The 16,124-nt window shown below is 41.9% G+C and overlaps 1 protein-coding gene across 2 annotated transcripts in view; it reads left to right on the top strand.

Annotated features, from left to right (window-relative positions):
* Positions 1–6,705: 6,705 nt before the first annotated feature.
* The window catches only part of TMPRSS7 (transmembrane serine protease 7), a 36,948-nt gene continuing 27,529 nt past the window's right edge, over positions 6,706–16,124 (top strand). Inside the window, exons 1-3 of one of the 2 annotated variants that reach the window (XM_063318950.1) lie at positions 6,706–6,762; positions 7,037–7,098; positions 15,681–15,873. In XM_063318950.1, the coding sequence (XP_063175020.1) occupies positions 15,702–15,873 (172 nt within the window). In that variant the 5' untranslated portion in view covers positions 6,706–6,762; positions 7,037–7,098; positions 15,681–15,701. Of the gene's footprint in view, positions 6,763–7,036; positions 7,099–15,680; positions 15,874–16,124 lie in introns of those variants that run through there. The other variant, XM_063319036.1, reaches the window with a different exon arrangement.

The following is a 16,124-nucleotide window of genomic DNA, read 5'->3' as shown; positions in this document are numbered from 1 at the left end:
CTAAGTTTCTTTGTATTAGCTCCCACACATAATGTCGATGGGAGGGTAGCTCTGCTGCTTCCAGCTCTTTCCAACACGCAACCCAAGAGATGTTGCAATCACCAGGCTCTTAAAGATGCTGGAGTGCCCCCCCCATGGATGCGCCTTTACACCCCCTGAGCTGCTGGGCACCTGACCTGGGTTTGGCCCTTGGTGAAAGGGGGACAAAAACACTTCCCCATCTCACAGGAAAACAGTCACATAAATGCAGGTCTGGCTTTAAAGTGCTTAGGTACCATGGCAACATTGGTTTTCCAAGTGAAGAGAAAAGCTTTTCACACAGGGAGGAAAAATCAATACTTCAGGTAGTGGTTTGGAAGGACTGAGGGGGATATCAGGGGAATCTGTGCCTGTGCCAGGAACGATCATCACCTCCTGGCATCCTCTGGAGAGATCATTTTCCCTGATCTACCACAACAGCTCGGAGGAATCAAACACCATGCCACAATTCTGATGGTGGAGTTAAATCAAAGCAGCATTTCTTGGATCCCCCCTGCCTTAGAAGGGTATTTGGGAAGACGGGCCACAGCTGGGTCCCCACACAACGAGCAGCTGGAGAAGGTTTTGCTACTGGAAAGCAAGAGTTTGAGCTGTAGCCAGGTGGATTTGGTTGCTAGATTGCATTAAGGGACCGCAGTGGAAGGTTTAGGCCTTGCCTGAGGAAAGATAAGGTGGAGTAAACAAAACCCGGACTCATGTTCATAAGCTGAAGTGTACTTTGCTTCCCTGTTGTGGGAGCTTTCGCTCTGAGGCAGCGTCCCTGAAGTGGCTCAGCTTTGGCAGGAGCTGCTGGAACCGTAGCAAAGCAGCTATTAATCCTTCTCGGCTGTTTGTTATTAAGTGCGTTTTATTGCTGGATGTTGATGGAGCCGTTATTAAGCAGGGGCAGGGTGGCCCACAGCTGAAAGCGAGCTGTGTAGGAGTGCGGCTGTGTGGTGGCATTTGTCTCCTGAGCACACGTGGCCCGTGCGGGAGCTGCTGGGGGCAGAGGACAGCTGGCTCGCTTGGGAAAGGCTCGCAGATAAGACGTACGGACTGCCACCGTGAAGGTCAATGTAGTGAGTTTTAAGAAATAGACCAGCAGTTCCTAAGTCCTGGGAATTATTTTTCAGACTCCTGAAAACTGCGTTCAGTTTCGTTCTCTACCATTTGTACTGGAGATCTACTCTTTGGGATTTCTTAGTGTGATTAAAAAGCATTTCTGCTGGGATCTCAAAAAGAGACCTGCTGAAATCACAGCATGTATTTCTTAAGAAATTTGCTTAGCCCCAGAGGTCTTGCTTACAAACACAAGTTATTTTATTTTTCTGATAGGAAACGCTTAATTATGTGAATCCTTCCCCCAGGAGCCTTTCCATAATCCAAGCTAGTTTATGAGGTGCCAAATACAATGGCTGGAACAGAGATGAGGTTTTTTTGTATGTGTTAATAAGTCAAGCTATTGCCATAAACTTTCAAGAGAGAAAAGAGAAGTATTATGTGAATGTGACTGCTGTGGAAGGTTTCTGTGTCTTCTGGATGTGAAACAGCTGTAACCAGCTGAGTCAAAGTAAGTTTAAAAAAAAAAGTAGTCATTTGTAGTCATTGGCTATTTTTCTTTTTTCCTATTGCTTCTCTGTATTTTTCTCTTTCTTTTTATACGTTTGATGTAGGATGAGGATCAAAAGCAAAATTACTGTTTACAGCCAGATTCAGCAGTCTCTGTATTCTGTAAAATGAATCCATGAATGATTAAACAGTTTTTGCGCTGTTTGCTTTTTAAGTGGGAGTGGTGAAAGAAAAGCAAGCCGTAGTACTGTCAAGTCACTGAAGCAGGCTGCGTGAGCGACCCTCGCTTTGGCAGAATACGTTCTGTATTTTAAATGTCTGTCTCCGTGTAATATGATGAGTCCCTTAAGAACTACCTTCTGCAGTTGCTCTGTGAATTGCACTCCCACTAGACTCGAGTACATCCAGGCAAATTGGATTATTAGCTGGAGATAAATGGGCCCAGGGAGCACTTAACTGAAGGAGCGATGATGCTCATGCCCTTCAACTAAGCATAAATGCTGTCTCCTACAAAAGCAGGAGCTATGGAGGAAGGAGGTTTCAGTTCTGAACATTGTCTTCTTTCTTTAAGAGGCTGCGTACTACCCATAATGGGATGAATCATAAATCTTAGCATTCGTCTAGAATGAATCTTTAGTTTTGAAGACAATGAATTTCAGAAGATGTTATCTTCGTAATAATTTTGAAATAAAAGGAGTGATTTAGCTTTGTGTTTAGGATAATCTTCTTAAAGTGACATTGTTAGATTAATCTGTACTGTAGGTATAACAAGCGTGATATTAAGGTTAGCTAAGAACGGTTAGTGCGCTTTCAACTTCAAAACCTTTCCTTGCAGTGATATTTTTAGAGTAATGGAATTGGGAAATGGAGGATGGGAACAGCTGGATTTCCTTGTTCGCTTGCAGTGTCACGGTGGTGAGATGCGAGCCCCAAACAGCGGCAGAGTCCGCAAGGGACTGGACTGCAGTGGTCATGACTGGTGTAAGAGGGGGATGGTGCATGCAGCGCCTCACAACGGGCAGGGAAAACAAAGGTTTGGGTTTGTTGTTTTTGTTTTTTTTTTTTTTTTGGATTCCTAGACTCCTTATTTAAATCTGAAAAGAGGGATGGGGTGAAATACGGTCTAAAAACTAAAAGCAAACGTTGCCTACCTGCTACTGACTTTGTGTTTTATACACGTGGTGGGCCTTTAGGAAAAAATGCAGATTAGAGAGTAAATGAATTGGAAGAATAGCTAGATGAACAGCTTGAAATAACCCATGAAATAAAGGGCAAGATGGACAGAATAAAAGGTGCTTTCAGGAAAAAAAAAAAAAAAAGACTAGAGTGGAAGGGATCCCTAGGAGAGGGGGACCAGCTGCTCTCTTAGAAAAAGGAAGATTCCCCTCATTTGGGAGGAGAAGGAGACGAATGACCTCTACAAATGGAAACATAACCCAGTGAGACTTAATGTCATCAATATTGCTCCTTCTGTCACCACAGGTCAGCAAGGGTCTCGAATTTTAGTGGTCCCTTTGGTCAACGTTTGTATATTCTCAGTTAATATTTCTAATTTAAAACCTATATATAGCAAGTGAAGGTGGAAGTTCTGTCATCTTGGCTGGGAAGAAGGGAAGGCAGATCTTTATTCGCATTAGTAGGAAGTTGTTCATAGCGGAGACCGGTAATGTACATTGCTTAAAGAGAAGTGGCATTTGCTTGTTTACTTGGCTGTCTAAAAATAAGACTGAACGCACAGCAAAACGCACACGCTCTCTTCAGAACCTCACCTCTGCGCCGGCAAAGCTGCTGCACTGGGATAAGCTGTTCCTGCGTCCTGATCTGAAGAAATGAAAGACGGTGTTCCTGCTGAAGTCTCTTTATTCTGAGACAGATGAGTGTCTATCCATCAAAAGGAAACTGGCACCTCCAAAAGAAAAGGATTTTACTTTTTTTTTTATTATTATTTATTTTTTTGAACTGTTTTGCTCCTTGGAGCGAGAAAAATTAACTCCAAAAATAGCTCCTTATGGAACATTACTTATGGGCACTTGTAGCTACACTTTGAGATAAAGGCTGTGGTTATCGCCATTTGCTTGGCGTTTTACAGGATGAATCATGTTTCCTCCCTCGAGATTCATTACAAATGCAAAGCACTTCTGAGACTTATCACAGTGTCTGGGAGTCCTTTAAAATCCTCAGGAGGAGGGCTGCGCAGAAAACGCAATGTATTCTGAAGAACCGTTGAAAAATAACACTTCTGTAACCAATTTAAACAATAGGAATCATGTTCTACGTACAGAGTCTCCCTGCCCACCCCTCCCCTCCTCTCCCTGAAATACAGGGAAATTGGAGTCTAAATCTTCTATTCTTAAAAATGTCACTAGAGAAAAGTTTGAGAAATGATCAGCCTGAGACAAGTCCAGAAATTTGGTCTCTGGAACCGGATCCCAACAATGTGATGGGTTCAGCGTGGGGGTGTAAGGGTAGCAGGGCCCTTACGGCTGCCTCCCGGCAATGCTGCTGCAGGAGAAATATTGACAGCCCTGCATGGCACTCGCAGGATTGAGTTGAGGCTGCACAAAATCCTAAACTAGGTGAGGAGGGGTTCAGGCTGTCCATGTGAAAATGTAGGCGTTTTTGGTCTTGTTTGTATGGTTATGTGGCCACGGCAGTAAAAGCTCTTAGGAGGGTGGCTCTGCCAGCATCTCAGATGATCCTAAATTAGCTCTCCCCTCCTTTTGACTTGGCAAAACAAAACACCACAAGGAATCCATCTCGCCTGTTAAAATAATCCCACTACAAGTCTGGACAGGCAAAAGGTAGGAAGATGACTGGCTAACACAGAAGTGGATATAGGGAGTTCCCTGTGTCTGAAGGTCGAGGCACACAGACGTTCAGCTCTGCTCTGTTACACGGAAGAAGCGCAGAGTCTTGGCAGGTTCCGATGTTACTGTACACAAAAGATTTAGTGTGGGGATCTTAGCCTGTGCTTTCCAGACAACAAAGGATACCGATATTTTGCTGTAGTAGGCAAGTGCAGCTTATGTGACCAGCTATCTTTACTAGGCACCGAACTCACAGGCGTGTGATCAGCTTCTGTTTCCCATGATAACTTCCTGATCCTCAGGTACTGGTCCTTAAACAAATCTCAGCTGGCTTCCCCAGTTTGGCAAACTGCTGGTCAGACTGATTTCCCCAATGGTCTTGATTAACTTCATTTTATCTTTCATGAGGTGATCAGCTCTAACATTGAGAGGCTTGAGCCTGCTGACATAGGACTGTTTATCGGAACAAATATGGGGTGGTGTCTGCTTGTGGAAAAATACAGTATTTAAATCCCAGATGAAGCTTTTGTCCACAGAGCTGGCTCAAGGGGCGTTGCTGTGAGATGTTGTGTGATGGAACTAGCTAACGTGACAGTGCTGGAGGTGGGTTCACAAGCTCTTTGAGTTGAGTCTGTATGGAAACCCAAGGACTGGAAAGGGTGCTTCTTTCTGCTGAACTTCCACGTAGCAGACACAAAAGGTAAAGCCCCTCAGAAACCCCTCAGCTGTAGCTCAAACTACGGTAACACTTTTTTAGTCGGGCCCTTGTGATGACATTGCAAATGGAGCAGACAGGGCTGTAGCTCTCTCCTGTTAATAGCTCTGTAGTTCTTGCAATTTCGTTGTGTGTCAGTGAATGCATACGGGCACTGCCATATGCAGATCATGACCACATCCAGCTCCTTGAAGTCCTGCTGCTCTAACCAACATGCAAACAGCAATGCCTGTCGTGCAGAACCTAGAAACAGGTGGGAGAAACAAATGCAGCTGATGTGAATCACAGTAACAAGCGTTATATTTAGACTTTCATTTTTGTTTCCACCAGTCCAGATTCTCTTAACTTCTGCCTGTTATTTCACTGCACTCAGCCCAAGGGCAGGAGCAGATATTCAAGCTGGTGATCAGCATCTAATGAAGATTAGTGTTCCTGCAGCTGAGATCGAGCTGTTGCCTGCAAGTACTCAAAGTTGTCAAGGTCAGAGGAGACTGTGATGACCTAGCTAGAACGTCAGGAGCATCTCTGAAAAGACATTTGAACAGGGGACCGTGCAATTTGGTGAACGAGGGTCAGTGCAATCCTTGGTTGGTTGTATTCATGGTTAACAGACTTCACTAGTGGTTCATCTTGACTGGTTTGTCTGTGCTTGTGTGTGGTTTTTATTCTGAACACCAGATTTCCTTTGTAAGTTATCTGGTTGCACTGCCCTGCCTCTGCTGGCACTTACAATTTTTTTGTCTTGGTGAGGAGCCTGCCAAGAACAGAGCTACGTAATTCAAACACTAAAAATACTTTTGTTTAAACATTTCCTTGTTGAATTAACTGGACTAACTTCCTGGTGTCCCTCCCTATCAAGTATAGTTTTTTTCAGTCCTTGAATTAACCTCTGTAGGCCTTTTGGGTTCTCTACTTATTAACACTTTTGGTGGGTGAGGGATGACACCAGCAGTGTCAGTCGCTTCTAGGGTGTGGAATCCTGACCTGCCCCATAACCCCCGAACAAAGAAATTGAAGCCCCAAATTCACCAGACTGAGTGAAACACCTTGCTTAACACTCAGAAGTGCAAATAATCTAACTGTTTGATAGTAGGTTAATTCAAGTTCCTTGCTTTAAAAACAAAAATTTAAAAAAACCCCACATTTAATTCCTTAACGGTTTAAAGTTGTATGTGCTTGCTGTAGTCTATTGCTGCCTGGATGGCAACATCACAGGACTCTGAGACCTGATAGAGCAGGGATAAAACAGGCACAGGTGGCCTGAACGCCCCACTGAAATCTTTCAGGTGGAAGTAATGAAGCCAAAAAAACTCCAGTTTTGTTTGTTTTTTCTAGGCTTTTTTTGTTCTGTCCTCCTGCTTAGAAGATAATAAGAGAAACAGAAATTAGATGAAAGGTGAAGACTGAAAGGAAGGGGCATGGGTAAGTTTTTGAAAGACGGGAGGGAAGGCAAGGAGTTAAACTTCCAGTGCTGGTTTTCTTCCAGGGTATCAAAGATATTATCTGCTTGATTGCAAGGAAAATGCAACTGTGGAAAGGGCAGGACATTAGCATTTTATAGGGAAATTTATTTGCGGCAAACTGGGGCTAGGCTGGCACGAGGCTTGTGGAGGCCTTGGGCACAGTGTCCTGGGGGAGACGCTGCAGTCCTGCGTACGTGAGTGAGCGAGCTTCGGTTCACTTGCACTGAACAGTAGTAGTCTCATTTCGGCTGCGCATCCGTTATGGCAGCTGATTGCTATGAAATTGTGGGAAGGGAGATGTTTTCCTGTTTGCCTACCAGGTGGTCCATAGAGTTTGATGATAGAGAATGGGGTGTCCATTAATCATAACAGCTTCTGGGTGGCCTTAGCCTCGTGGACCAATGCTCTTGGACAGCTGAAGCCTTAAGGAACTTACAAATTTCATCTTTGTTCACGTTCAACAGGACCAGGTCACCAAGTGACGCGTGATTCGCAGGGAGGAGCACAGACACATTCACCAGTAAGAGTAAGTGCTTTGACTTGGCTTCTCAAAGTCTGCTCAGGCCTGACCTATCCAAGCACACGTGGCTGAGCACTCTGGCAGAGGGGAGTTTGCACATCAGCACGTCTCATCACCTGAAAAAGCCACAAACGTTGCTTTTGCTTGGCTGAAGTGCTGCCATGACTTGACTTCTGTAGGGGGTGTTATCATTGACTTCAGTGCTGGCTCAACTGGGACAACCCCATTATTGTGGAAAATCTATCTTTTTCGTATATTGTTTACTTCATTTGAAATGCAGCAGATTTCCTAGCGTTGTGATTCTCCTAACAAGTTATATTCAATCTAGTAGTATGATTCACGTACGCTGTGTCAATATTACTTGCCTTGCTGCCTGCCATACATAGCTGTCCAATTTCATGTAAGCAAGAAAGAAATTGAGAGTAAAATTAGCTAGTGGCCCCAATAAGAGGCGAGTGGTGCGAGACCATTAGCTGATGGAATAGCAGGGCTTGTCTGTCCTTAAAATGCCACAGACTGATAAATGGATGCTGTGCCCAAAAGACGTGCTCACTTAGCCTTTTTGTTTCAATTTAAATTGATGGGGATACAAATAACTAAGCTGTTCTCAGTCCACACAGGCGAGGCAAAATAGCTCTATTAGCGCTCAGGGAGGCTGCTTTGCAAGGTGGTCAGCCGCTTCGTTTCAGATGATGTGCTCTGTCAGTGGCAGTTATGCGTCACGTCTGGATCTTTGAAGACAGCTCAATTGCCTGTAATTTTCCAAGACGATTTTGTCTGTTGGAAATGATTTTGTTGCATCGGAGGCCCCTAGTGCATAGTGCATAGCATTGTCAGGAATCAGAAATTAAGAGTTTAAGGAGAAGGAAAAAAAAAAGAAAAAGCTGCACGTCCAGATGACAAAGATCTTGAAGGCAAGCAGCGTGGTATTCATTCAGTGGGAGAGGAGAAAGAGATTCAAAGTTGATACTGAAACATAAGTTGGTAGTCCATTATTAGTGAGTTAGTATTTAGTAGTCAATTGCTACCCACTTCCATACTTTTATAAAAGCCTCATTTCAACTTGCTCACAAGTTTGACTTAAAAATAAAATTAAAGAAACAGCTATTCTGTGCTGGTTTCGTCTCCTGTGATGGAAGAGATGTGTTCAAAATGTTAATGACTTGCCTGTGTGCATGCAGATCTCCGCAGGCTGTTAATACCATACCAGTTATTGTTAGTACGTGCTTATCAAAGGTACTTGGCCTTCTCTAGGTTCAAACTAAAGCTGAATTACAAATTCAGCTCTGTTATTAGGAAGGACAGCCAAAACTTTTTCTTCTCCTTTTGGAAGTAATCTTGGCTGTAATTTGAAAAACTATTCAAGGGACAAGATGTGCAATTGTACAGTGTTAGTGTCAGCTCTGATGAAAATTGATTGACTTTAGAGGCCTTATGAATGCCTTCTCAAATGTTATCGTAAGTCATTGTTTAAACCCTCATTTAGCTTTCACAGACATGTTAAGACCTTAGTGCTTTGCCTGAGTTTTGATTAAAGAAAAACTGATACAAGCAATATGCGAGAGAATTCTTATAGATACCAAAACCAGGTTTTAGTAGAATTAACTGTGCGTTGTGTATGTACTCTTCTTCCTCCCACATTTTTGTGCAGCTTGTTAGACATTGCTGCTTGGCAAAGGGAGATCCTGAAATACAAGCAAACTGTCACTTTCGATGTTCAGTTTAGGAAAAAATGACATGCTGAGGTTAGTAGTTCTCTAGAGCACCCTGATATGTTAGTGGGCTTACGTTGGGAAGCTGGTTCTAGGCTCCAATCGGTTAAAGAAGCAAGAAAGATTGCATCCAAACTGACATGAAGGCAGCTTTGGTCAGAGGGGAAAGACTTGTATTATACAGAGATTTTTGTAGATGATAGGTTTATTCAAGTCTAAGATAAATGCTTTTTTTCTATCTCTACTCAGTGGTGAAAATGTGATTCATCTTCTCTGTCTTGAATGCTTCTCCGTCACCATTGAGTCTAGACTGAGCCCAGAAAACAAACCTGTATTTATATACCTAACTTCTAGACAGCCTGAGACAGGTGAGATGAACGCCAACTCTCTCCTACCTTAGCACTAGGTTTGTGCGGTGCAAGACAAGCTTTTTCTCTTAGAGAGCTGAATTGTTCGTTTGTTATCTGTGGCTATCAGCCAAGCTCCCACCCTGCCATTCCATCCCTCCCTCTCCTCCTCCACAGGATGGGGGGAGAATACAGGAAGGACAAAAAATTAATGGGTTGAGATAAAGACAGAGAGATTACTTGCCAATTACTGTCACAGGCAAAACAGACTCAACTTGGGGAAAATTGACTTAGTTTCTTGCCAATTAAAATAAAAATGTGACTACTAACTTGGGTAATGGGAAACAAAAAGGTAAACATTGAAAGAACACTGTTCGTCCCCCCTTTCCCAGGCTCAACTTCATTTCTTCACTCCCGACTCCTCTGCTTGCCCACCCCCCTCCACCGCCCAAACCCCGAGTAGCGCAGTGGGGATGGGGGGTTATGGTCACTATACAATGGTTTCTCTCTGCTGCTCCTTCTTTCTTACTTTTCCTGTGCTCCAGCATGGTCTTTCCATGGGCCACAGTCCTTCAGGAATATAGATCTGCTCCAGCGTGGTCTCCTCCATGACCTGCAGCCATGGATCTCTACTCTGGCACCTGGACGATCTCCTCTTCCTTCTCCACCACTTTATTTTTTGCTGATTTATTTCATACAAGTGGCCCATATACACCTTAGATAAGTGAAAGGTGCGTAATGATGTTATTTACCTCATTGAAGGGATGGAAATAACTTCCACCTCAGCTTTTCTGTGTAATCTAGAGAAAATGGCATATAATTTTCTTACTCAGTTTAAAGCACGCATTTAATACTATACCTTGTGATTGACTCTTGTTGCTACTTCAGTAACAAACACCATGGTTATTTTTATCATCTCAGGAGAAAATATGTGAAGTTAAATGGCTGAAGAAAAGTGAAATCTGGAGATGATAACTGTGCTTCCTCAGAGTATAAAGGACTTATTGAATAAACATGCAAAACACTTTGATACTGACAGAGGGAAAGTATTTTTATGTATAGTGCTCTTTTAATCTCTGGACCAGCTTCTGAGATACCATTTATATCGTAGTAAATCCCCACGCACAGAATAGTAGAAGGCTTTTGGGAGTTACATGAACACATTAAGAGACCACAGCAGTCCCCCCCAAATTAAGTGTAATTAAAAAAAAAAAAAAGTGGGAGTTGGAAGCAATTCTATATAGTAATGCAGAATAAATGAATATATTTTCCTATGCTATTAAAGCATTAATAAGGCCCAGAGCTTAACGTGTCTCTTCATATGGTTAAAATATATTGCAGTTCTAGAACAAATAATAATGACTGAGAACATAAATATTGTGCTTCAGGGCAGAAGCCAAAGACTAACACGCAGACAAGAAATAGTTTAGATTACAAGTATATTATCTAAGTGTAGGAATTTTTTACCTTGTAGTTTAAGTAAGTCAGTCATCTATTGTTGGTTACAGCAATGGAGTGTAGATCACGCCTGGAGCTTGCCTGTTGTCGGGTCTGGCTACATCTTTTTTATTGTATACCTCTACACTACTATGTTGCTAAGGTTAGTCAAGGTTTTATATCTTCAAAGATAAATGAATAGAATGTGTATTTCTTATAATAAAAAGTTGGCATTTCGCCAGTGCTGAATTTGACCCAAGGAAGGCATTGAGATTGTTAACCACTTAAAAGTAAAGACAGCTCTATAGTTAGCATCCATTGAGGAAAGTGCTGTTTTACATCCTCTATAAATATTTAATTATCAAAGAAAATACGATGGCGCTGTTATGGTACAAGTGACTTCCTGCATCTGATTACAAAAAGGATTCTCAGTGTGTAGCCTGATCTATTTTAACAATACAAAATATGTTCCCTGGAGCCGCTTATTTCTGGGTTACAATAAAATAACCAAATTTGAGTGTTCAAGAGACATGTTACAAAATTCTAGAAAAGAGCCAAAATGCTCTTCTTGGTTTGCAATTGTTATCTGCTATTTGCCGCACTCTTACTCAAGGTGCTTAAATTTATTTACCTTCTTTTAGTTGCATGATGTTGCACTCATATTTACATTGTACTTGATACTTTTCTTCTTTATGGCAAGTAATTTTGTGAGGTTTCAATGATATATAGATTTTAGCACTGTGATTTTTTTTTAACAAGTTGGAGTCCATTTCAGCTTAAAAAGACTATCAAAAGTCTGTTTATTCTCTCCGACTTTCATGTCTAAAGTTACTTGATAGTATCCTTCTAATAGTCACAAAAGAGCAACAGGGCAGATGAGATTACAACTGGAAACTCATCAAAGTAAATTGATGCCTCTCTTGGTCCTGGACACTGCTGTGAGCTGTCTTCAGCTTCAGAAGCAGAAGTGGTGCCTGAGAAAAGGTGCAAGGCTCTTTTTCAGCTGGGACGAGCAATAAAATTAACTCTGCTGGAATGGATGAAAAAAATGATCCCCCAGCAGCTAAACCTGAAGAAGAGCTAAGTGTAAGTAGGTGACTTAAGCATTCTTGATTTCATACCCTTCTTGACACTATTAGATCTCTTATGATCTAATTCTCAAATATTAAACGGAACATCCCAGTTAATTTGTTATAAGTTTCTGGTTTATAACTCAATCTGAAAATGCCAACATATGTTTGTATATACCTTCAGTTTGCTAGTAACATGTATTTTCAGGCAAGTGAAATAATGGGAATGTCAGTGTGACAATAGGAAAAGCTTATATTGGTGTCATGGCAGCACGTTTTTCGAAAAAGAAATCGATTTCTAGGCAAGAAAGGCAACATTAAAGTAGGTAACATGTTTTGCTTTTCCCTGAGAAGATACAGAAGGGGATTATTGCATGAGCATTAACTGATGACAAAGAAGCAATTAAATAATTCAGTGTACGGTGATAGTCAAATTGCAGTTTTAGCTGGGAACAAGTTCTAGAGCAGAACTACATTGCAGTAGAGAGGAAAGCTGAATTAAGAATTGTGATCCTTATTGAGAGAAGGGGACAGCTTAACTGTGCCTTTTTTTTTCCTTACTATAAAGTGTTTATGATAAACTAATATAACCTAGGGAAATATTTAAAATGTAGAACATAGCTTTCAATATTCCTATGAATCCTGTGTAATAGAGAACTTTCCATGCAAGCCTTGATACATGAAGGGCATTTTTAAAAATAAGATTAGAATTGCGGTAGATGCAAAGGAGGCATTAGCTGCTTCAAGTGCATACTTAAAGTCCAGTGATGTCAATCTTGAGCAGTCTTTAAAGTTCCTTGACAGGAACTTTGTATCCAATTTTTAAGAATAAATCTGTCTGGTTAAGTCTACAGTTACAAAAATGAATGACATTTGAAAATTTAAATGTAAAATATTCTTGGGAAAACCTTGATGAAAGAGCCCCAGATTTCAGATGTCAGAACTGAACATTCATTCAGCCGTCTCGAGCTGTCCTGTTGAACACCTGAGCGTATAAGGGAACTTTACATGACAGAGCAGAGCTTTACACAAACAAATTTATACTTAACAAGGTTTTAAAAAAAATACAGAAGACGAGCAAATCGAATCCTTCTTGAGAACATGCAAACCGAGTGCAGCTAATTACCTTAGGTAGCAGATAGAAGTCTGAAATCTTCCAGTTCAGTGTGTTCGCATTTTGTTTAAGGAGTTGTAAAGTGTACTAGTGGGTCTTATTACTCTACTTGTTATTACTCGTATTACTTATTACTCATTTTTCTTCTCATCTTTGAATATCTTCAACTCTGAGGTGAAAGATTGCTAGCTAGATTGTATTTGGCTATGAGAATGGCAGGGTGTTTGTGATGATGTTGCTTATGCTGTCTCTGTGAGGGTACACAAAGCGCTCTCATTGAAAGGGCACGATACTGAGTACATAATACTCAGTACATAATACTCTCATACTTTGGGCTTAGTATCAGAGAATCATAGAAAAATTTACCTTTGTGGGGACTTCTTAAGGTGATCTACCAACCGTTTTTAAAAGTCAGGGCTAATATCAAGCTCTCAGCTTTTTGCTCGACACCACATCCTCCAGCCCCTTGCCTCCTGTGGCCTTCCCCTGGAATCACTCCGGTTTATCAACATGTCTGTTCTACTGATGGGCCCAAAACTGGACACAGTACTTCAGATGTGGCTTTACTAGTGTTGGGCAGAAGGAAACAACCCCTTACTGTAGATTATTTCACAGTATTGCTTTTGCAAATGTCTAGTAGTCATGCTTGGCATTCCCTGGGTGTCAAGCTCCACCAGCACGTAGTTTTTGTAGTCACTGTATTAAGCTTAGCATCCCACGTTGATAACTTGGGAGTGCAGTTCTTAACTGGTACTTCTTGTCATAGTCTTCCGCCTCGTCAAACGAAATAGAGTTAGTAGGAATGAAAAATGGGTCTTGCGCCCACATATTTTATTCGGCAACAGGCCACACTCTTGCAGTGTACCTTCTGAGAGGCTTCAAAGGAATGAAATGATGGCAAATAGCCTGGAAGCTTGTGGCAGTCTTTCTCCTCACTGCCTATCCTTTCTAGCTCTGCAGAAAGTAAGAAGGGTCTATTGAGCATAGGGAACAGCCAGATCTGTCCAAGTCAGGGTCTGTGCTGTTGTATGTGCATCTGTTCTAGAGTGATTGTGAATTCCTCGGTGTTTTCCTGTGTGGGCACAGAAGGGGATAGGTGATGGGACAGGGGTTTGTCCCTCAGCAGAGAGAGGCTATCCGCACCTTGCGCAAATCATAGACCAGTCATCGTCGGTCTTTGTCAGAGATTCTTGATCTACATTACTGAGAGATGGTGTACCTCTGTGCACATCCTAGCCCCCAAATGACATCAAATCAGTGGTGAGGCAGGGGAGACCTGCTTTGCAAGTGTCCTTAAACCTACAACTTCTTAGGGCAGCCTCTTGAGAGCCTTCCCTCTCACTACTATCACCATGTTTTTGGAATATTTTTCCTGAGTGTTCCTTATTGTTGTGGCAATATTGCATAACTTATGTTTTAGTTGTGATATAAGGAGGAAATACAAGGCTTTTTATAGTTCTATTTCTGGTGCAGCTGTGTATCACAGCTATGCCTGTGTTCATCATACCCAGTGCACTTGGTCATTAATGCCCTGAGTGGCCCAGGAACTTGCCAGCTGTCCTCTGGCATAGATGAGACAATGAATTGACTTGAGAAAAGGTGATTGAACCTCTTGCTGATCTCACAACAAAGTGTTTGACTGTCACAAGAGCACTCCAAGTGGGAATTTTATGAAGTCCCAGAGATTCCCCCAGGTAGCTCTTGCTATGCTTACAGCAACTGATAGACATTATTTGTATGCTTAAATGCATTATCTCCTGCAGAGGAAAATGCCTGGGGGACTGTCTGGTACAAACAGATTTTCCAGAACAGACCAAGCTGTACATAGGTAAGATATGTATAGAAAGCAGAAACTATTCCTGCAAGAAATGGTCACATAGTAGTTTTTTTGTACCTAGATAAGATGGTCAGGTGCTATTTTGAATCTAGGTTTAGAAAATGTGGGACTGAAGTTCAAAATAAACCATAAAGGGGCTGGGTATCCAGGTGACAACCTTGTCCAGGTCCCATCCCAGTAAGACCTGTGCTACGTCCTCCTGTTCACTGGAGAAAACTTTTCAGAGGGAGCTGGACATGCAGGAGGAGGATGTCTGTACCCACTGGTCCTCATCCTAAAAGGAAGTGGAGACTCTTTTTCTGAGGAATGAATGGGTTGAGCCCGCTTGTATTGGGATAGATCTAGTCTGAGAAGAAAATGGGGCTTTTTTTTCGAACAGCAGTGACATTCTGACAACGGGTTGGGGGGAAGCAACGATAGCATGCGTATGACGGCCTCTTGGTTCTTTAGCAGGGAAAGGACAAGCTATAGTATTGAAAAAAGGATTGACTATTTGAATATCATGCTAACCGCTCCCTCCTACTTTGTACAAAAGGCATGATATTGACTGAACATGTGTCTACTTCTGCACCAAACTTGCATAAACATAGCAACTACTCGGGTCATGGGACACCTTGCTAGGTTATGTTACCGAGCTGCTGGTGAAAAGCTGCTTGATGTGCAGCACGTGTCTGCGTATGCATCTCAGGTGCAGATAGTGCAAGGTAATTCAGTGCTGTCTACCCTTTGGACTAAAGAGGGCTGTTTTACACTAATGAGGGATGCATAAGGATATTAGCATTCATCCAGATGGTTAATGCTGGGTAGCTGTTGCATGGTGAGCTGTTATCCTAGGGTACATTGGGGTTTTACATCCTTACACAATAGGGACTGACTTTGTGGTTATATCAGCAAGTGTCTGGAAGAAAAGGACCTTACTTTCTGACTGGAGTTTTAAACTGCTACTAAGTTAATTACAGTTGTGCATATGCAGTAACAGATCAATAAGGGTGTGAATCTGGTTTAGATGTCAGTCAGTCAATCGCTGTTAGAAATGTTCCACATTTTTTGTTGTCTTTCACCTTATTTTAGGTAGCCAACATCTCAGTCCAAATGGTAACTGCAGAAGATAAATTGGCAAAGAGGATTCTGGCAAGGAAGAAACATGGCAAACCGAAGAAAAAAGATAAGTTGCTGTGGAATTTTCACAACAAAATAATTCTCTTTACCCTCATTCTATTCATATTAGGAGTTGTAACCTGGACGTTACTGTGGCTCTTCATTGGTGAGTTGCTGAACACTCATGCCAATTTCACACATCACTGTCCCCAATAGCACTTTCAGTTGGGTTTAGGATTTCCTGAAGGCTGTTTCTAAAATAAACATGAAACTTATTTAAATGGGGCCTGAAAGACTTTTGGGCTTCTTTGTTAAGACTTCAGAGAGTTGAATTAACAAGCAATTATAAGAGCAGGCATAGCCGCTGGCTTTAGGAAGTGTGACTTTTTATTTTAAGTGTTATGCAAAATATATATT

Source organism: Chroicocephalus ridibundus, chromosome 1, assembly GCF_963924245.1.
Source record: "Chroicocephalus ridibundus chromosome 1, bChrRid1.1, whole genome shotgun sequence".
NCBI lineage: Eukaryota > Metazoa > Chordata > Aves > Charadriiformes > Laridae > Chroicocephalus > Chroicocephalus ridibundus.
This window is presented reverse-complemented; position numbering and strand designations above follow the sequence as displayed.